Source organism: Orcinus orca, chromosome 7 (assembly GCF_937001465.1).
Source record: "Orcinus orca chromosome 7, mOrcOrc1.1, whole genome shotgun sequence".
Taxonomy (NCBI): Eukaryota; Metazoa; Chordata; class Mammalia; order Artiodactyla; family Delphinidae; genus Orcinus; species Orcinus orca.
The window spans coordinates 120538249-120559715 of NC_064565.1; the positions used below are offsets into that span (position 1 = coordinate 120538249).

The 21467-nt window shown below is 58.6% G+C and overlaps 1 protein-coding gene across 3 annotated transcripts; it reads left to right on the forward strand.

Moving 5' to 3' along the window:
• The first annotated feature begins 119 nt into the window (after positions 1-119).
• Positions 120-21154, forward strand: ATG4B (autophagy related 4B cysteine peptidase). Of its 3 annotated transcripts, none has more exons than XM_049712420.1 (14): positions 895-6821; positions 8703-8804; positions 8954-9025; positions 10611-10709; positions 11108-11209; positions 11463-11615; positions 11736-11808; positions 13955-14034; positions 16367-16560; positions 17051-17129; positions 17323-17468; positions 18648-18704; positions 18973-19066; positions 19977-21154. In XM_049712420.1, the coding sequence occupies exons 4-14, from the start codon at positions 10649-10651 to the stop codon at positions 20048-20050; spliced, it is 1113 nt and encodes a 370-aa protein (XP_049568377.1). In that variant the 5' UTR covers positions 895-6821; positions 8703-8804; positions 8954-9025; positions 10611-10648; the 3' UTR covers positions 20051-21154. The 3 variants fall into 3 exon arrangements, with proteins under 3 accessions (XP_004262565.1, XP_049568377.1, XP_049568375.1); XM_049712418.1 differs by lacking the exon at positions 895-6821 and adding an exon at positions 6839-7674; XM_004262517.4 differs by lacking the exons at positions 895-6821; positions 11463-11615 and adding an exon at positions 120-287.
• The last annotated feature ends 313 nt before the right edge of the window (positions 21155-21467 follow it).

Sequence of the window (21467 nt, forward strand, 5' to 3'; positions counted from 1 at the left end):
GCTGCCCGCTCGCGCCTGCTTCCGCTGCCCCGGTGGGTCGCTGCTGGGATTCCCGGAAGCACGACGCAGGCCGCCGTGGAGCCGAGCGCGCGGGCCCGGACCTCCGCGCTGGGTCCGCCGTACGCCAAGATGGCGGCGGCGCACTTCCGTCGCGTACTTCCGGCCCCGCCCGCGCCCGCACCCGTTCGGCCCGGATTGGCCACGGCGGCGGCCCGTCGCGTCTCTCTGCGGAACCGTCGGAGCGACGCCGGGCTCAGTCGGCGGCTCTGGAGGGAAGATGGACGCAGGTGAGGGTCGGCGGGGCGCGGGGGGACCGGGGCGGCGCTCGCCGGGCCGCTTGGCGCCGAGGTCTGGGCCGGGGCTTCGCCGGCGCGGCCTGGGCGCGGGGCGGAGCGGGGCCCTGGGGCGGAGCGGGGCGCGGGCGGCGTCCGCGGGAGGCCGGCGCGGGTCTGACAGCCCCGTTTGCGTGTCTCTCGCTTTTCCGGGCCGCCCACAGCGCCCCGGCGGCCGGTCCCCCGGGCCCGCGGCCGGCTCGGACGATCGGGGCAGCGCGGCGTCCGGGACGGCGGGTGGGGACGCCGAGCGGTGCTGGAGGCCGGGCGGAGCCGGTCCATGACACTGCGGTGGGGAAGCTTTTGTCCGTTCGCTAGGAGTTACGAAGGGGAAACTTTCACTCTTATAAAGTTACGGGGGTGGGCTGGAGGCGAGCAACATACTCCACCACTCAAACCATACGCATTTTTTTTTTTTCAAATTCAGTAACCAGTAGGTGATCTAAGCGTTTTCCGTGACTGAAAAGACGGACTGAATCCATCTCATCATGTCTTAATTCTCTAACACAAAGTGTGTGGGGGCTGGGGTGGGAGGGTGTGTGCGTATACGTACGTATGTGTACATCTGTGGATGTGCTGTTGTGCTCTGTTTCATCATGTTTCTGCTCCAGGGGGGAGAATTGTTTAATTTTTGCTGGCACGCTATTTTGGATATTTGTCCAGTAACCTTGAAAGCATTCTTACACCTTGAAAGGCCCTCTTTTTCATCCCACAGCAGTTTTAGTTCTTTTATAACTTGTAGGGAGTGATTTGTATTCAAGTATCCCCACATCTGTAAAAACTTTCTTCTGGTTTAATTCCACCTATCATTCTGGATGGCATTGTTTTTGCCTCATTTTTTTTTTCCTGGTAGCTGCAGTGTAAATTTAGTGAATTCTCAGTTTGGAAACTGTAATATAGACCTGTATGGCCAATATTTCAGTGACTTGTGGCATCTTGTCACTTAAGTCACAAGGTAGTAGGACAGAATGGTAGCCATGACTCCCGAAACATGATGTTAACCAGAAGTATTGTGAAGTTGTTCAAAACAGAAAAAGTACTAGGCCCGGGGTCGGGGAAGGAATAGAATTATTTAGTCATCTACTTTCTTTTAGGTTATGACTGCTTGGGTGCCTAAGAGCATTCACTGGGAGACTCAGTTAGGGTGGAAGAAACAGTTTTGTGATGGTCGTTTTACGTTAAACGTGAAAACCATCACGTTAAAGTTGAGTAGCCACATGGCGATACCTCATGGGACACAGATCACTGCTTCAAAGCAGAAAAGCTGTTCACGTTTGAAGGCCTCTCCTGATGCTAATAAAAACGTATATGACATTTGTAGGGTGTTGTGGAGAGTTTTCTTTCTGCTGTGGTGCTGTACCACCTTTTAGGATGATTAATGGTCCAGCCTCCCCTCATCCCTGGAGTCCTTACAGATTCTGCCTTCCTTGCCAGAGGTTATGCAGTTCCTGGTTGTTTTTATAGTCATCCGTTCAATAACTATACTTATTACTGAGTGTGGGTTTGTGTCTGGCATTGTTCTAGACCCTGGGGCTAGAGAAGTGAACAAAATAGATAAAAACCGTGTGCTGGCTGACATGCTAGACACGACACCCACGGTGTGGCTCGTGGGCGGGTGACGTGGGTCAAACAGGAGGGGTTTGGAGTCGCCAGGATGGCCCAGAAAGGTCTCACCACAGAGGTAACTTTTGACCAGGACTCAGAAGCAGTGCTGGGGGAGGGCAGGCATCCTGCTCCGGGAGCATCCAGTGGCCAGTGAGGCCAGGGTACAGTGGGTGGGGGTGAGAGAGCTGAAGACGGAGCAGTGATGCGGCCCAGGTGAGGCCTTGTTGGATCGTGGTGAGGGCGTCCGAGCGGGCAGAAGATACTTCGGAGACTTTGAGAGGAGGAGTAACGCGACTTGCTCGGGCTGCCCTCCTGCAGATGGGCAGCAGCGAGGCCAGGAGACCAGTTAGGAGGCTGTTGCAGTACGCCGCGCGCGAACCCTTGGAGGCCTCGGTCAGCGTGGGGAGAGGGCGTTGACCTCTGGCTGCCTCTGCAGGTTGAGACAGTGGGACTGTACCAGTGGGACGTGGCGAGGGCAGAGTGGAGAGGGAGGGGCTGGAGATGGTGAGGTTATGGCTTGAGCTGAGACACTCAGGTGGGGAGACGTGGGGAGATCCCGCTTGGTGGGGAGCTGTTAGGAGTTTGGTCTTGTACATGGTGACCATGAGGTACCTGCAAGATGTCCATGTTGTGACGTCCAGAGAGCCTTGGGTCTGCAGGCCTGGAGCTGAGGGAGGAGGGCGGGGCTGGAGGTAGAACTGTGCGGGGGGCCACTTTGGACGAGGTCACTGAGGGTCTGAGTGTGGGAGGAGAGAGACAGAGCTGGGGATGGGGCCCTGGGGCTGCTGTGTAGAGGTCTGAATGTGGCAGGCAGGCCCCAAGCACTGTTCATTCAAACACGCCCGAGGGGCTTCCCCGGTGGTGCAGTGGTTGGGAATCCGCCTGCCAACGCAGGGGACACAGGTTTGAGCCCTGGTCCAGGAAGATCCCACATGCTGCGGAGCAACGAAGCCTGTGCGCCACAACTACTGAGCCTGCACGCCTAGAGCCCGTGCTCCGCAACAAGAGATGCGACCGCAATGAGAAGCCCGCGTACCACAACGAAGAGCAACCCCTGCTTGTCACAACTAGAGAAGGCCCGCGCGCAGCAACGAAGACCCAACGCAGCCAAAAAAAACCCGCTCCAGTTGGCACTTAAATCAACACGCTGTCCGTTCCTTGAGGACAGAGCCGGTGTCTTGTGCTTCATCTCTGGTACTTTACATTGTGTCTGGTATGTGGCTGGCCATCGAAGAAGCAGAACTTGAATTGGTGTTAACGCACACATCCCTGTCCTGTAGAGGTTCCTGGGCTGCAGAGTCTGTGTGTAACGGAAATGCAGTGTGTTGGCGTCAAGTGTGGCTGATGAGGAGGGCAGCTCACTGCAGGGCAGCAGGGCTCGCTGTGGACGCTCTGTCCAGCGTGGCCACTGAAGCGGCGTGTGCAGTATTCTCATGCCGCTGAAGTTCCAGCTTTGCTTCCCTTCCATTCTCCTTCCCTTCCTTCCTTTTTTCATTCAGAACTGAACCACCAGCGTTTTCATATAAACTATTTGGGATTTGAAAAAACTATTTGCAAACCTGTTATCTTAAACATAAGCATTTTCTGAAGGAAAGGAAGATTCCTTGTTCTAATTTTATTCATAAAGCATATATAATATATGTATTTACAGAGTATAATCTTTCAGAAGCATAAGCATTTTGAGGAAATGTCTTTGAAATGTGGTACATTACACTTAGCTCTAAAGGAAAAGTAATGGTGCATGATTTTTGTCGTTCTCCCTGGATGAGTTATGTAATTGGGACTGTCATGTGGTTACATTTATGGAGCACAGTTTGCTATTTTCTATCATATTAATAACATTAAATTGAAACATTTTAAAAATGGAATTGCCATTCGGTTAAAAGGCTTTCCACTTCCTCTTCTGGGTGTGATCAGGGACACCCTAGGGAGGAAGAGGTGGAAAATCAGGCGTTTGGGACCCAGGTGACCAGGTGGGAAAGGTGTTTCTAAAAGGCTTCTTTCTCAAGGTGGATGGTGCCTGTCTTGCTTCTGTGTGTCATCTTATTTCAAATTAAAATCATGGGACTTCCCTGGTGGCACAGTGGTTAAGAATCCGCCTGCCAGTGCAGGGGACACGGGTTCAAGCCCTGGTCCGGGAAGATCCCACATGCCGCAGAGCAACTAAGCCCATGCGCCACAACTACTGAGCTACAACTACTGAGCCCGCGCGTCTAGAGCCCGTCCTCTGCAACAAGAGAAGCCACCGCAATGAGAAGCCCGTGTACTGCAATGAAGAGTAGCCCCAGCTCGCCGCAACTAGAGAAAGTCTGTGTGCAGCAACAAAGACCCAACGCGGCCCCAAATTAATTAATTAATAACAAAAAAAATTTAAAAAAAGATTTAAAAAAATTAAAATCATTATCTGGGCATCTGGAGACTGGACTTCTTTGGGAAGTTGGGCTCCTTTTAACTCAGGAGGTGTGTGAACTTCAAATGAAATGATGTCGGATGTGAAGGTGCTGAGGTTATCACAGGGCTGTGGTGTGAGACGAGGTAGCCCTCTGGGCGGAGTGCGGAGGCTGCTGGCCTCAATCCCCAGTGGAGCTGGTCAGTCTGAGAACAGTCGATGAGGAACCTTCGAGGGTGGGCTCCTCGTGTTGGTCGGCCTCTGTGAAGCTCAGTGATCGCGAACTTTAGTTTTAAAAGGGAAAAGTATTAGTTTTTCTGTTGGAGTCTTTTCTGGACTGGTGTTCTGTAATGTTTTCTGTTCTGCACAAACATGAATACATATTTATGGCTAAATTAATACCGATGATAAAAGTGTTGTTTGGTTCAGGGAAGGGGGAATTTAGTTTCCTCTTGTAAGTAATGAGGTCTGAGATCACACGAGGAAGAGGCACAGGAGGTGCTCAGAGCCATGGCTGGGGGTTGCCCACGGTGCTGGAACCCGTCCTGTGTTCTCAGCCCACTGGGCAGAGCTGGCAGCTTCTCCCCATTTCGTGGGTGAGGAAACTGAGGCTTAGAGATTTGAGTCGGGTGTCATACAGCTAGCGTGTGGATTCTCTGTCTCCAAAATCAAATCTTAATACAAATTAGGAAGTTGAACACTGGAGGTGAATGGAATTCGGAAAAGTCTTTCATTTCTCCGTTACACAGGCTGAGCCGAAGGTCAGGGAGCTGGGGGTCCGGTCCAGGTGCCCCGGCCCGTGGCCTCGCGGGTGGGTGTCAGGAGGGAGGGTTGGTCCCGTCCTCTGCGCAGGCCCGCGGGGACTTTCTGACAGCGGCCCGGGAACGAGAAGCCCTCCGCTGGCCGCTCTTCTGGTTGAAGCCGCCGCAGGTCCGTCTCTGTGCTGCTTTCCGGGGTGGAAGCCTGAGGACAGTGAAGCAGCCCGGGAAGTGGCCGGCGGCCCTGCCCTTGCGAGCGGGCTCCGTTACCGGGTCCGGGTCTGGTAAAGTCACTCGGGCGGTGGATGTCGTCCCGGGTGTTGCACCTCCCTGTGGTCGCGGGCCTTGGAGACGAGGTCTCCTACCCGCTTCAGCGATGCCCCGCGTGCGCTGCCCATCGCCACCCAGTGAGGATCAGAGCTCTTCTTGTGTGTTGACGTGTTTCTTCCTCCCATGAGCCTCGAGGAAAGCAGCACCACTCCTGCTTTACCAGCGAGGAAACAGGCGCGGAGGGTTCCCACGGGGGGAGCGACGGACTTCTGGCCCCGCGCGCTGACCGGATGCTCTGCCCGGTGCCCCGTGTGGCCCGGAGAGGGGAGCAGGGCCTGCGGGGTGTCCGCGGCTGGTTCAAGAGGCAGGTGTGACCCGCACCCAACAGGGGGCAGGACTCGGGTGGTCCTGCCATCAGGAGGAACAGGGAGGTGTGGGCCCAGGGGACGTGGGGACCACCTGCATTGTCACCTCCCGGCTGCACCTGAGCTGCCGGGCCCTGCGGCTGCCACCTTGCCCATTTTTTCCCTTCAGGTGCCTCACGCAGTGAGGACTCTAAAGGCTGAGACTGCACAGCCGTCATTCTGTTAGTTACAGCAGGAAGCTCGGTGATGTGTTCTAACTTAATAGGTAGGACACCTGTTACTACCTTCCCTCTGAAGTTGGCTTTGTTGCCTATAAAGTTGGCTCATTACCCTGAGAGATGTGCCTGCTTTGCATGTGGTGTCTTTGGAGATGAAAAATCCCCTCCACTGCAGGGCGGCCGGCCGTCGTCACCTGGCTTTCAGAACGAACCTTGTTTCCTTCTCTTCCTTATCTGCTTGTCTCCCTCGTGGTGGTAGTTTTCTCACTGTGGGAAGCTAGGTGTCTCAGGAGTGTCTCAACAGTCCTTTGATGTGTGCCGCGTCCCTCTGTCGCTCAGAGCCTCCAGCGTTTAGAAGGCATGTCTGCCTTCAGTTCAAGGCTGCAGTCTCCTGGGGTCTCGGTCCAGCAGGGTGAGAGGTGCAGTCCCACAGCGCTGTCAGTTGAAATCAGGTCTTGTTTGCGTGCTTTTTTCTTGGAGTCATCTTTGTGGGTTTTGAGCGTACGTATCGTTTAAGCCTCGAGGTCAGAGAAGGCCGTGCTTTCTGAAGATGTGGGGTGGCTTTCGAGGGGCAGCAGAGACACATGATGTTTTCAGCTCCTTGAAAAGGTAGAACTTTAACTCATCTCAACTCGGTTTTTATAATCACCTGCAGAAACAAGTAATCTTATGTAAAAAAGGGGAGAGAGAAACTTGGACATTAAATTATTTACCCCTGATCCCAAAGCGGCCTGGCTGACATCGTCTGGAGAGGTGTGGACAAGCAGACACATCAGAGAGAAAAGAATGTCTGGAAAGACATGTTCCCTGCCTTGCACCCAGCCCTCTGGGCAGCAGAGCTTGCTCTGGAAGCACAGGACTCCTCTGACCCTGTAGGATTTCAGGTGAAAAGAAAAAAGGCAGAGCTGGGTCTGGGTTCCCAACGTTCGAGAATTCTTTTTTTTTTTTTCTTTTTGCAAGGGGGAGGATCCCTTTTTTTAAAAAAAATAATTATTTTTGGCTGCGTCAGGTCTTAGTTGCGGTATGGGGAATCTTTCGTTGCGGCTCGAGGGCTCAGTAGTTGCAGTGTGCGGGCTTAGTTACCCCGCGGCATATGGCATCTTAGTACCCCGACCAGGGATCGAACCTGCGTCCACTGTATTGGAAGGCGTATTCTTAACCACTGGACACCAGGGAAGTCCCAGTTTGAGCATTCTTGAAGCGGTGAACACAGGGCCTTCTGTTGAAGCAGATTTGTTCGTTCAGTGAGCGCTGCTATCCCAGCCCTTCCTGCTGTGACTGTGAATTTGCTGTGCATCCAGTTAATCCTTTTGGATGTAGTAGAATTGCTTGTCTTCGTCCTTGATGTTAGTGACACCAGCTGATCTTGGAGCCTTTTGTCTGCCAGCCTCCTCGTGAGCCCCTCATGGGAAGGGTTTCAGGGACACTTCAGCGCTGCGCTGCCGGGCATCCTGTTATATGTTCCGTTTTATGGGTGAGGGGCTTTCCACACCAAGAGGCTAAGTGCCTGCTCGGGAACCTCCAGCCTGTGAAGGCCGGAGCTGGGAGGTTGTGGGATGTGGGCTGGCAGGGATGTGCGTGCAGCAGGACACTGTGAGGCCCTGAGACATCTGGGTGGGGTGCTGCGACCACCACGTGGAAAAGGATGAAGAAACCACAGGTGCGGCGTGGCTTCATTTATGGATCTACACATACAGGCTTCTGGAAGGAGAGTCAGTGCTGGGCACGAAGCTGAGGGTGATTTTTTACATTTTGTAGTCTTCGGGGTTTTTATTTTTTTTTTATAAATAGCATATGTCATTTTTACCGAAAGATAGGGCTGTTGAAAAATAAACTCCGGTGTGGGGGAAACGCATTTAATATCTTTGATTTTCCAAAGAGTTGAGTGCAGGTGAAGGGTAAGAGAGCACTGTGGAGCTGGTGAGGCAGCAGCTGGGGAGATGGGGTACCTGGGACACACTGTGTGCCCCTCACCTCGCGGGCAGTGGCTGAGCTCTGTCGCCTCCGGGGCCGTGTGCAGAGGGAGGGTGTCCTCTGCCGGAGCTCCAGGGCGGTAGGGACACGGCCTCTCGAGCTTCTTTGTGGAAGCCACACGGAAGGGGGTGCTCACAGAGGAGGCGCTCAGGCCTTGGAGACACAGCAGGTGGACGCTGCTGCACGCACGGCACCTCCTTAGGAAGTCGGGGTGCGCCCCCCAGGTTCCAGGCCTCGCGGCACCCGGGACCTTGAAGGGCTTTGCACTAGTTTCAGGAGGTCAGTGTCCCTCCCAGGAGTAGTGCTCTGCCCCTCTGCTGCTCACTGCATTATGGCTCCTAACCCAGAAGTCGGGATGGCCTGGGAGCCCTGGGACGGCCAGGAGGGCTTGCTCGACCTTCTGTGCCATCTGGGGCCGCCCTCGTGTACAGAGATAAAGGTTTGGGCTCTTGTGTTTTTGTCTTTTTAGAGTTAAATTTAAACCAGTTAAGGGCTTAAATCAGGTGCCTTTTTTTCCCCTCCTTTCTGTGCCCTGGGCCTGGCCCCCAGCTGGTCTCTCACCCTTGGGTCTGCCAGACAATGACTCTGTCTTGAATTTGAGAGGCTCAGGAAGTGGGTGCAGGGCCGCTGCCGGGTCGCGAGTGTTTGATTTCTCAGTGTAGTGGTGTGGCTGGTGCACTGAGATGCAGAATTCCACGTGTGCTCTTTGTACGGAGATGCTATAAATTATCTCTGATGTTGTTTTATGAAATCATAGAACTGTCATCAGAGTGTGTCTTTGCTTTCCATAGCTACTCTGACCTACGACACTCTCCGATTTGCTGAGTTTGAAGATTTCCCCGAAACCTCGGAGCCTCTTTGGATCCTGGGTAGAAAGTACAGCATCTTCACAGGTACCAGCCCTGCCGGAGCCTGCTGTGCTCTGCGTGCTCAGTCTGCAGAAAGGACTGTTTGGTGGCGGTAGTTATCTGCTGTCTCTGTAACAAGTGCCCTGGAAACTGACGGCTGTGTGTGCATGTTTCTTCTCTCGAACGCTCTCTAGAAAAGGACGAGATCTTGGCCGATGTGGCGTCGAGACTTTGGTTTACATACAGGAAGAACTTCCCGGCCATTGGTGAGTACTGTTTGTTATAACGTGGGATGAAGCGCATGTGATTCAAGAGGAAAACTTAGGTTTCTAGCTTTGACTTCAGTGTGTCAAGTACTTGTCACTTGGTGTCATCCTGAGGCAACCCTAGTTAAATAAACCGGCTGAGGTCTTGCGCCTGGTGGTGGCAGAGCTGGATTCCAAACCCAGGGCCCCTGATTCTGCTGAGGCAGTGCTGTTTCTGACTGTAAGCCACACTCTATTACTGGGGCCTAAAATCTGGATAATGGGTCACGACCGGCATTGGAAACATAGAGCAGAACGGGGCGGGAAGCGGTGTGGCACGTCACGGTCGCGCTGCAGCCTGCTGCTCCCGGGGGGCTCGTGTGCCTGTGCATCTGGTGTTGTCCTGCGTCGTAGCTGTACAGCGTGCTTCTTGCTGTTGGTCCAGGATGTTGAGACGCCCTTGCTCCGTACCCGTTGCCTTTTCTAGTATCTCCCACACCTAGTTGTGGTGGGAGCTGAAGGTGGATGTGACGTGTTTCACGTGATACGAAAGCATGTTCCATTGAAGTGATTCTCCTCGCGGTACCCCTGGAGGTGGACAGATGGGGCCTGGCTCCGCGCCTGGCCTCTGCCAGTCAGAGAACCCCAGGCCGAGGTTTGGGACCAGGAGGCGGCCCTGCCTTGGCGGCCTGTCTCGATTGGTCCCACTGCTAGATGTGCTTCCATCCGTCCCCCAGAGCTCGACGTCTGGGAACACTGGAATGTAGGGGGTGTGGCCATCATCACCAGGGTTAGTGTCTAGTGACAGGGCTTGTCAGACATGCTCGGGAAATGTTGGTTCATCCAGCAAAAGTTCTCCTTTCACCCCTACTTGACCCTGGACTCAGGGGTGGGGTCGCCTGGCCTGTGAGGCTTTCTGTGTGGTCGGGAGGACAGACACCTGACCTACAGCGTCCTGAACCCATAAGTGTCTGAACCCACAGGGGCAGGGCAGGCTGGAGGGCAGCCCTGTGTTTGGAAAAGCCATCGGGTGGAGCGTGGTGGCTCTCCCGGCCGTGTGGTCTGTGTCGGCCTTGGCCGCGTGGAGCCGACCGTGTGGGGCGTGGGTGGGTGGCTGGGGCTGTTTCTGCACACCTGGCTCTGCCTCCCCCAATCCCACCGCTGCCCCGGGAGGCGGGCCTTGTCCCCTGCGCGTGTGTGCGGGAGGGGCTGCCGGAGGGGCGGGCAAAGGATGCAGCCCCCCCACGGTGGCCCGCGTGGTCTCAGCACTGTTTCCTGTCATCTTAGGGCCTGTCTCGCGCACACCTGGTACCGCGGTGCCCAGCGTCAGAGTCTCCCTGTGCCCTGGCCGGTGGGCGGCGTTTTCCACATTACTCATGAGGCTGAGCATCTTTCCATGTTTCCAGACATTCTTTTCTCTCTGTGACTTGTTCACGTCTTGGCCCATTTTGAGGGGGTTGTTAGGACGTTTCACTTCCCAGCAAACGCAGCCTTGGTGTGAGCAGGTTCATGTGGCATGTGTCGCCTGACGCGGAGGTGACCCGTGCGTGGGCTCCTGGCCTCGGTCTGACGGTGAGTGCCTCTCTCTCTCTGTCCTCCACGGCAGGGGGCACCGGCCCCACCTCGGACACGGGCTGGGGCTGCATGCTGCGGTGTGGACAGATGATCTTTGCCCAAGCCCTGGTGTGCCGGCACCTGGGCCGAGGTGAGTCAGCCTGGGGCGGCCACGTCCGCAGGAAGCCAGGAGGGTGGTGGGGCCAGGTCGGCGGGAGTGGGTCACCACGAGACACTTTAGGATTTGGGGTTTCCTTCAGCGACAACCCAGTGGTTCTCGTCGGTTAGAGAAAGGGGCTTTAAAGAAATGTTGATAAACATTTGTCTTGTAGAAATTATTTTTAAACTACTGAGCCATTCTCTCCTTTCTGTATGGATTTGTCTTGATGTGTTGGCATCTGTGTATTTGAAATCCCGGAGAACTCGGTTCTTAAATTTAAAAAGGTTCACGAGAGGTTTGGGTACCATGAGTGCCCTGAGTGCCTTAGAGAAATGAAACCTTCTTGCCTGTATTTTGGTGAGACTGAACTTCGTCTGTGTCTTCCGTAGACTGGAGGTGGACGCGGCGGACGAGGCAGCCGGACAGCTACTTCAGCGTCCTGCACGAGTTCCTGGACAGGAAGGACAGCTGCTACTCCATCCACCAGATAGGTGGGGGGTGGCAGCGCGCCGGGCCCATGCCTCGGGACGCTGCGGCGTCGGGTCCCCGAGAGCTCTGGCGTGCTGTGAGGCGCAGGCCAGCAGGGTGGGGACGGCCCTGGGCCAGTGGTGAAGTGCTGTGAGGCGCCCCGTCTCTGGACACTAACTTGGTGGCCTTGGACGCTGGTCCTCCCGGGCTCCGGCCGGCAGTCCGGGCGCTCCTGTGTCTTAATCCAGCTTCTGAGCGTCGTGTCTCCACCTGTAGACGGAGGTGCAGGTAGAGCCCTGAACTCGCTCGCCTGGGCCATGTCCCCAGTCCTGCTGCCCGGTGCAGGTCGGTGGGGAGGGGACACCTTGAGGAGGAGTCTGTCCCTTTGGGAGGACGCGTCCTGGTGCCAGTCAGGAGCTCGTGCCCAAGGCAGGCTTCCTGCGACGCGCGCCTCACGCCACACGTGCTGGGATCGGCCTCTGTGAGGCGCAGGGAGGGGTGTGGGGGTGGCGGGGCACGTGTGCCGCTGACCGGCTCTGTTTCCTGCAGCACAAATGGGAGTCGGCGAGGGCAAGTCCATCGGCCAGTGGTACGGGCCCAACACCGTCGCCCAGGTCCTCAAGTAGGTGCTGAGCGCGCTCCTGCCCTCCCTGCAGGGCGGCACGGGTGCCCGGGGTGCTCAGCCTTGCCTCAGTCTTTGCTGCTGAAGGAAATAAGGGGTCTCGTCCTCTTTTCAGGACCCTCAGGGGGGTCCTCAGAGGTGACCGTGCCGGTGGTCTCGCGAATTGGGATTTCCGTTTCTAGTGAGGCTGAATGCCTTCATCCAGATGCAGCCACTGGATCGGGCCTTTGCTCCTTGTGTGTCGCGTCCCCTCCTGTGCCATGGTGTCTGGTGGCCTGGGAAGTGGGAAGTGGTCGTGGGGTGACGACACTCAGGCGGGCAGCCTGTGGCCGCCTTGGGCCTCCGCCTCTGCTCCCGCCCATCCCCTTGCCTTGAGACCGCTGTCTTCAGCCTTGGCTCCCCGCGCGTCCGCCTCGCGCCTCTGCCGCCTGCTCCCGCGCTGCAGGAGTCCCCGTGGGCGCCTCCCTTTGCCCCTGGGCCCAGCGTGAGCCTCCTCACCTGCTGCTGGGGTCAGTTCCTGGGGTCTAGGACACTTGCTCCGCTTCCTGTCCAGCTTCCAGCTGATCCCCAAGCCCCTGGGATTTCCAGCCCCCACTGCCCAGCCCCTGGGATTTCCAGCCCCCACTGCCCTTTAGCGTCCTGGCCCAGCCCCGCTGCCCTGAAGCAGCCCAGTCGAGGTCACAGTCAGTTCCATCATCATGTCCCAAGGCCGAGTTTCAGCCCCGACTTACTCAGCTGTCTGCAGGCAGCCCCCGGTGTGGGTGCTTGCCGCGCTCCTTGGAAACCTGGGCTGCTCAGCTGTCCTCCTCTGTCCATCTGGTCGCTGGCACTGCTGAGCCCTGCGGGCTTGTCTCGTGCCTTTGGTCGTGGCTTCTCACCTCCTGTTTGCGCACGCGCAGCTCCTGATTTGTCCCAACTTCAGACTCACAACCAGATGCTTATTCGGCAGTGCCCCTCAGATGCCCAAGGGGCACGTTGACCTAATAGCCCAGACTCAGAGCTGGCCCTGCCCTCTGCTCCAGTGCAGCCCACTGCTCCTACAGGAACGCAGCACCACCCTTCCAGGGGCTCAGGCCAAAAGCTGAGCACAGCCCACCCGCGTGTGCCCGAGCTCTGAGCAGTGCTCTCTGCCCCCCCGGCCCCCCCCCTCGCCGCCTTCTCTCTCTACCATCCTGGCGTCTCCCTCCAAACTGCAGCAGAGTCTGCAGCAGAGTCACATCCTCAAGAAACACGGTGGCCATCTGTTCCTCTTCTCTCAGCTGTCCTGGGGTTTCCCGCTGCTCCCGGGAGGGCGGCAGGCACAGGCCAGCATGCCGGCCCTGTCCTCCCCCTGCAGTGCTGTGCCCTTCGCCTGGAGCGCCCCCCAAGGCCTGCCGCGTTGCTCCCCGGGCCTCTGCGCCGAGGCCTCTCCCACCCAGGCCTCCCTGCGCCTGCGTCAGAGGAGCGCCTTCCCCTCTGCCCCTGCTCTGTGCTTTCCCCAGGCACTTAGCTCCCCTGGAGTGCCAGCCTCTCCTGGGACTTGGTTTCCTGTGTGTCCGTGTCTCTCAGCACGGGGGCCCACCTGGCCCTCGGTGAGCCCGGGAGGGAGGGGAGGGAGGTAGCCGGTGGAGCCCTGCAGGTGGCATCCGCTCTGGCCTTCCCACCAGGAGACCAGGGGCCTCCGCCCTCCACCCGTGTCCCCAGGTGCGCTGGGTGCGCTCTCACCTGGGGAGCCCCTGCACAGCCCCTAAGGTGAGCTCAGAGGCCCTCCCGTCGTGCCTTCGGTCGCGGAATCTGCTCTTCTTTCAGAACCGTAATTCCTCGGCCACAGTGACCCACCCAGCACGGTGACTCCCTGCTGGGCTCTCTGTCACCCGCAGGTTCTCTGTGAGAACTCAAGCCGGCCGTTGGCTCAGGGGCCCTGGGGGATACAACGGGGCTGGGCCTGCCTCGGGCAGTGTCCGAGACCTGGGCTTACATTCTGGTTGTTGCCCGTGTCCAGCCTGATCGGGAAGTGGCACCCCGGCAGGCTCCTGCACAGGACCTGCCCTGCACGATGGCGGCTGGATGTGGCAAGCGTGGGGCCCGGGCGAGAAGAAGCGGCCGGCAGAGGCCACAGGTCTTCGAGCTGTGAAGGCTCATCAGTGTGTTCTGCCCTCTCTGGTAGGAAGCTTGCCGTCTTCGACACGTGGAGCGCCCTGGCCGTTCACGTAGCGATGGACAACACGGTGGTGATGGAGGACATCAGTAAGTGAGCCAGAGCGCGGTGTCGTGGCGGACGGGACCAGGGCAGCTCGCTTCCCTGCCTGGCCCGTGGGCCCTTGAGGGCGGTGCCGGCCAGGCTGAGCGGAAGGCCACTTGGTGCCCATGCTGCTTCTGCGTCTTCGTTACAAATAATTGACGCCTGTGTGCTGAGTTCAACTGCAAGGCCCTGTGTGTGCCCTGATGCGCCATGAAGAAGGGCGAGTCACACTGGCCCTGGCCATCTCGTCTTCCGGCCATGCCAGGCGCTACTGGAAGTGTTTAGAATTCTGAGGAGTACCTGGGTTCATGAGGTCTCCTGATGGAAAAGCAGAGAATTTAGACACGTTGACAATGCTAATGGGGCTAGAAAACTACAAATGGGGGCCTGGTGCAGCCAGAAACCCACCCCTTACTAACAGGGCATTTGTATGGGCCAGGCCACGCGAGGATGCAGGGAGCCCCGAGCTCAGCAACGACAGTCCTGCTTCCCTGCGCTTGTTCCAGAGGCACCAGAGGGGCCGCGCTAGTGGCGACCATCTAGTCAGCAAGGAAAATGTTCTCATCACAAAAGAGCCTCAGAATCAGCGAAGCAAAACTTATAGTAAATTAAGAGAGACAGTATGGCAGATCGAATATGTAAAAATAAAGTTACAAGGATGTGAATAATACAGTAAGAGCGTTTAGCGGAACATGTGTCAAACCCTAGATTCTGGTAGCAGAACATACCTTTTCAAAAATGTCCACGGGACATTTATATAAACTAATGCAGAGTACATAGAAAAAAGGACAAACTCTTACTACCTAGAAATGTCAAACTTCTGTTTTAGCTTTTGGGTCAAAAAGAGTCAAGTTTACATATCAGAATCTGATGTGTACTGAACTCAGGAGAAAACACGTACCTTTAATACTTCTGACCAGATCATAAAAAGTGAAGATGAATGGGCATCCTGCAGTTCAGCTCAGTTCTGGCCCTGTCTGCACACCTGGAGGTGGCATCAGACCCACAGACTGGCCCCCGCCCCCAACTTAAGACCCCAGTGGCCAGTGCAGGTGGTCACCTGTGCTTCCGACAGACTGGCTATGGGTTGGAGGTTCCCACGACTGTCTCCTTGGCTCTGTTACTTTGCTGGAGCGGCTGGGAGATTCAGGAGCACGTCACTCGCTAGGCCACAGGTGTGTTTAAGGACACACCGCAGGAGCAGCCCGATGGAGGAGATGTATGTGCCTGGGCCTTCTGGAGTTTGTGGAGGCTTTGTGACACAGGCCCGTTTAGGTTTGGATCGGGCCTGTTGACCAGGAGCGTGCCTGGTGGCGGTGTCCACGGTAGAGCGACCCGGAAACGGCTTGCTCCCTGTCAGTAGCGCTGCCTCGGTCACCTGTTCAGGACGCACCCCTGGTGCCTAGCGGCTCGCAAGTGATCTGGCGGGGATACGTCACACGCACTGAGGATGTACTACGTCGGGTCTGAAACGGTGGTGTCTCTAGTGCGTGCACCCCTTCCAGTTTATCTGCTGGCGCTCTTCTTGGGAAGAGCCCTCTGTTCTCCCCTCTGCCCTCGCCTTATTTACATTTGGCAGACCTGTTTTTAGAGCCAGCAGCTTCCTGGATTCTGTTTTTAATTCAAGGTGTTATCCCTTATGGTCATTATTTATTCCTTGTCCCAATTCGGCTGCCTCTTTGACACAGTCCTGTCGTTTTTGTTGTTCAGCGTTCTCTTTCTGGCATTAACTAGACTCAGGCTCACCTGGTACATTCCCTGCCCCATCCCTGGAATCAGCCATTTTCCCCCTGGTTCCTTTTAGTGGGGAAAGGTGTTTAGGAACCATGGATGGGGTGCCTGGTGTGCTTGGGGTACTGGAGTGGCTCTCTCCTACCACTGAACCCCGTAGTTAATCCGATTATTGAAGGATTACCCAGTGTGTTTAGACAGAAGAATAAGGAAGGAGAAAAGTTATCGCTTGATGCTGTCCTTGCTGAGGGGGGACCAGAGGGGCCCTGGGTCAGTGCTGCGTCCACCGGGCTGGTGGCTCTGTGGTGCTTGTCTTATTATTGCTTCTAAGATGCATGTAAATGTTTTCTTGCATTATTTTGTGTGTATGCTTTATTTCACAATAAAAAATTTAAGTTAAACGCATAGAAAATGTGCAAATTTATTTTTTTTCCTCTGGGCAGCAGGGTTAGTGTTATACTTTATTTTCCAAGTTTGAGGTGTACTTCAAGTACTTGACTTTTTTATACTCGTTTCCTGTTAACAGTGTAAATCCTGTAACTGTTTCTCTTGGGTGAACTTCTGCCTACTTCGTTTAGCCCATAAAAGCACGTGTCCCTTTTTCAGGAAGGTTGTGCGGGAGCAGCCTGCCTTGTGCCGGGGCCGCAGCGCTTCCTGCAGGTTCCGAGCCGCGCTGTAACGGGCTCCCGGCCGGCCCTGAGGTCGCCAGCAGGCCGTCACCATGGAGACCGCTGGTGCTGCTGGTCCCGCTGCGCCTGGGGCTCACGGACATCAATGCGGCCTACGCGGAGACCCTGAAGGTGGGTCTGTGCTGGCCGGTGCCCTCCCGCCTGTCCTCCCTGCCCACCGGGGGGCTGAGGCCCCGCGTCCTCCCGAAAGCACCAGCTGTCTCCGTCTTGCCCGGTCCAGCCCTCTGACCGCCCTGCGGGCCCCCGGCCCCCGCCAGCTCACTCGTCCCTGCTGCCACCTCCCACAGCCCTTGCCCCTCTTGGCTGACGTGGAGCTGCTGGCCTCCCGTCTCCATCTCCACCCCCCGCCCCCACGGTGCGCCGGCCACTCCCTGCGCCTGTCCGCCCGGCGTGTGTGTAGGCTGGGCCGACCCTGTCTGCGCCTCCCCAGCCTCCCCTTGTCCCTTCTGGCTGCCCGGGGCTTTCCTGAGGACCTGCAGCCTCGGCGTCCGGAACCCGCACCCTGTGGGTCTGGTCTTCGTCTGCGGTTGTCCGCACCTGGCGCTGCAGGGGGAGCGGGAAGCCCCTCGCTCAGTGGCCCGGCCTGTCTTCCGCCCCGCAGCACTGCTTCATGATGCCCCAGTCCCTGGGCGTGATCGGAGGGAAGCCCAACAGTGCCCGCTACTTCATCGGCTACGTGGGTGAGTGGGGTCTGCAGTGACGTCGGAGGAAGGGGCGTGGTCTCTCGGGCAGCCCCCCCCCTCACTTGACAGGCAGTGTGCCCCCACCTGGCCGGTGCGACGTGTGCCCTTTTCCCGTCCAGCCACGTGGCGCTGGTGGCTGTGGTGAGGCAGCTCTGTCGGCCTCCCGCTGACCTGCCTGCTGCCCGCCCAGGTGAGGAACTCATCTACCTGGACCCTCACACCACGCAGCCAGCCCTGCAGGCCTCTGAGCACTGCCCGATCCCGGACGAGAGCTTCCACTGCCAGCACCCGCCCAGCAGGATGAGCATCGCAGAGCTCGACCCGTCCATCGCCGTGGTGCGTCCCCCGCTTGGTCCCACTGTCGCCAGCTGCACGCGCGTGTGCCCGGGTGTCCCGAGGCATTTGTGCCCAGTCCTGCTGCTGCTTTAGGATGAGAAGGAAGGCATCCCCGTTTCTGTAATCTCAGCGTTTTGGAATAAGTATTATGCTCACGTGGCTTAGAACTCAAAGGAGCACGAAGGGCTGACGGCAGCCTCAGGTGCGGCCCAGGCAGGCGTGTGCGCGCGAGAGTGTCCCGCGTCGCTGCCCTGCAGGACCCCTGCGGGGCTTCTTGGTCTGTCTTCACTCTTTAGAGTAGCCCAGTCTGCACAGCGGTCCCTAGGAATGAACCTCCTCGCTTGCTCTCTTCTGATTACACGGCTGGAATTGTTGGTTGTTCTCAAAATAGGTTTGAAAGAGGCCAAAAACACCTATAGGAATCATAACACCCCTAGGGGAGTGATTAACTGAGTTGTGGACACGACGAGGCACTCGGTCCTGAGAAGGGACGACCCCAGACGCACCGCCCATGGGTCTCGGTCGCGCCCTGAGGTCGGTGGCGGCGGGCTGGCGCGTGGGGGCTCCGCTGTCACAGGAGCCCCCCCCCGGCCCCCCCGCTGTGAGCTCGTGAACATCAGGTCAGGTGGGAGCGCGCATCCTGGCTCTCGTGGCCGCGGAGGACGGCTGCTCCGGGGAAACAGGCCTCCGTCTTCCGGCCACATCCCGCGTGTTCTCACACCAGGGCCCTGAGAAGAGCCCCGAGTGCCTCTCTGGTTCCCTGGCTTCTTTTTCTCCACGTGGCGGGTTGAGCATTCCCAGTAGCTCATCCCAACCCTGGAGCCCTGCAGACGGTAGCTCCAGGGGGATGGGGTCCGCACGTCTGGTGTCCCCTCGGGAGGGGTCCGCTTATCCCCTTGTGCCGCATGCTGTGGGCCACTAAGGCCTGCGGCCCAGCCCCAGGGGCACGGGGAGGGGCGCGCTCTCTGCTTTGCCCTGACTTGTCATTGTGACCGGCTCACTCCCCGGTCAGTCCAGGCACAGGGCGAGGGTGGAGCTGTGGACGCAGCCCACAGAGGGGCGTAGGGGCTGGAGAGGCGAAGGGGGCCGGGTGTGCGGTGGCCACCACGCCCAGGACGCGCACGGCGGCCGGCGGGTGGGGCGTGTGTGCCACTCGCTTCCTGCTGGCTTTGGTTTCAGGGCTTTTTCTGTGGGACCGAGGACGACTTTAACGACTGGTGCCAGCAAGTGAAAAAGGTTGGTGGGGCCCCGCCCCCGCGCGGGTCTGAGGGTCCTTCCTCCCCTGCTCCGCGGTGCTCGGCTGCACCGCGTCTCGCGCGCCTTGCCTGGTCCTTGGACGCCAGGTGCGTCCTTGCTGTGATCAAAGCGCGGGGCCAGACTCTGCTGGAGGCTCACTGGGATTTCCAGTCCCGAGTCTGGGTGGTGAGGGGTGGCGGGCTTCCTGCCTGCGCACGGCGCCTCCCTCCGCCCACGGGGCCCCTGACGCGCTGTGTCCTGCTGACAGCTGTCCCTCCTTGGAGGCGCGCTGCCAATGTTTGAGCTGGTGGAGCGGCAGCCTTCCCACTTGGCCTGTCCTGACGTCCTGAACTTGTCCTTAGGTGAGTCCGGATGCCCCAGGGCCCCGTCTCAGGTGGGGACGGGGGCGTCCCCTGTCTTGAGGCTGGGGGTGCTGCCTGCGTGATGCTTCTGCCCTGCCCTCCACCTCCCCAGGTCCCGTCCCAGTTGCCTTTGACCTTTCACGCTGTGTGGCCCCTCGGCAGCCCCTCGTGAGTGGGACCAGGGACGCTGCTGGTGCTGCCCTCCCTCCTCCCACCCGCTTGGGGCAGCACACCCGCAACCCGCCCGGGCCCTCCCGCGCTCCTCCCGTGGCCCCTGGTCCTGACAGCCGGACCAGGCCAGGCTTCCTGTGCTGATGTGGCATAGGTGGCTCCGTCCCCACTGCCCGGTGGCTCTGGGCTTGGGGGCGCCTCCCCCAGAGTGCATCAAGTACGTGGCACGTGGGGAAAGGGGACCCACCGGGGGGCCCTGAGCACATAGGGACTGCCCTGGGGAGGACTACAGACCACGCCTCACGGGAACCGCGGGGGTCGGGGTGCCAGCGCCAGACTCAGGACAGATGCCCCACCACACCCGGCTGGTGCAGGGGGCGGGCACCCCTCCTGGGATGGGACCCTTGCCCTCCTGGCCCCCGTTGCTTCCCTCTGGGCTCTGGTGAGGGGCGTGTCTGCCCCCAGCTGCACATGCCCTCACCCGCCCAGGCCCTTGTCCCTGTGCTCACAGGGCAAGAACCCCTCTCCCACCTGCTCGGACCCCCCGCCCGGGAGGAGGGCGCCTCAGCCGGGTGGTCCGGGCACCCTCCGGCCTCCCTCCGTGCCCTGGCCGGTCCAGCGCTGGGCAGGACCGCTCCTTCGTGGGGCGGGTGTGCTCACACGGGCCCTTGCTCCTCGGCCCGCACCCCAGGCGGAGCCACGCCTGGCACCTGCTGAGGTTTTGTCGTGTTCCTTCTAGATGCTTCTGACGTAGAGCGACTGGAAAGATTCTTTGACTCAGAAGATGAAGACTTTGAAATCTTGTCCCTTTGAGGATCCTGCAGTTGGGGGACGGTCTCACTGGCCCTGCAGGGGCGCTCGGCCGCCGCATCTCATCCCGCCCGCCGCCGCCCGCCCGCCTGCCGCCCACAAAGAGGCCCGCGCCGCTGGAGACCCAAGCGCCAGACACGCACGAGGGGCTCTCCCGCCACACTGCCAGCCCTGCCCGGCCCCGCTTCCTCCTGGGCTCCAGGCCCGGGTTCGCTTTGGAATTAAAGTCCTGTTTGAAGTTTCGTGACGGACATGGCTTCTGTTGGGCGTGTCCTGAGCCAGGCTCCGAAGACGTGGCCTCCAGGGCCATCGCGGCGGGAGAAGGGGCCGAGGAACCACGGCCCGGGCCTCCTCGCATTGGGAGGAGAGGAGCAAGGGGTGGGGGCGGTGAGGCCCAAAGACATCGCCGTGCAGGTGGCACCGGGACAGACGCGCCGCCAGAGCCTTAGGTGAGGCCGTGGGGCCCCCGAGCTGCTGCTTGCCTGTCGCTCCAGCATCCCCGGGGCCTTCTTCCGCCTCCCGGTCAGCGAGGCTTCGGATGGTTTGGGGCCGGAGGGTCAAACCTCAGCTTTGTGCCTCTGCCTCTCGCGCCCACTGGAGACCTTCTGGACGGACGCCAGCACCCGCCTCCTTCATTCAACCTGTGTTCTGGGCCCCGGGCACCGCCGCACGCAGTGGCTTTTGTCCCACCAGGGAGCGCAGGCGGGGGTTTGGGAGCCCAGGAGGTGGCAGCCTTCTCCCCGGGGGCCTTCCTTGCGGAGCCCCCGCCAGCCCAGCGAGCGAGCAGAGGGCATCCCGGCCCCCCAGGTGTTGCCGACGTGAGTGCTTCCCTCCATCTCCCATTCTCTCTCCCCTTCATCCCCCCGTCATCCCTCAGGTCGAGTTGGGTGGGAAGGTTTCCATTCCTTCTGCTGCGCCGCTGCTGGCAGGGCCGGGGGTCTCGCTGCAGCTCCTGCTGGCGGCACAGACGGCGGAGGTGGGGGCCACCCTGAGCAGCGGGGGCTGTGTCTCGCGTGTGTCGGGAAAGGATTACTGAGGAGCGCTCACTCTTAGCCGTACAGTGCGCGATTCTTAATGGCAAATAATAACAGTTTCAATAGAAAACAAGGTTCGTCTGTGTCTTGATTTTCTCGGAGATATTTTCGGAGCTGTAGTTGGACATGGTAAGAATGAGAACAAGTGTTTTCTAAGCTCACGAGGGTTCTGAGGAAGGACTTGGTGGATGGACGCGCTGAGCTCGTTTGTTGCCAGACCTCCTATTTGGACCTGGTTCCGCGACACTGATTCTCGACTCTCTCTGACTCGTGTGGTTTGCGTTGAAAGCAAAAAATGCAGGGGAGGGGCTTCCCTGGTGGCGCAGTGGTGGAGAGTCCGCCTGCCGATGCAGGGGACATGGGTTCGTGCCCCGGTCCGGGAAGAT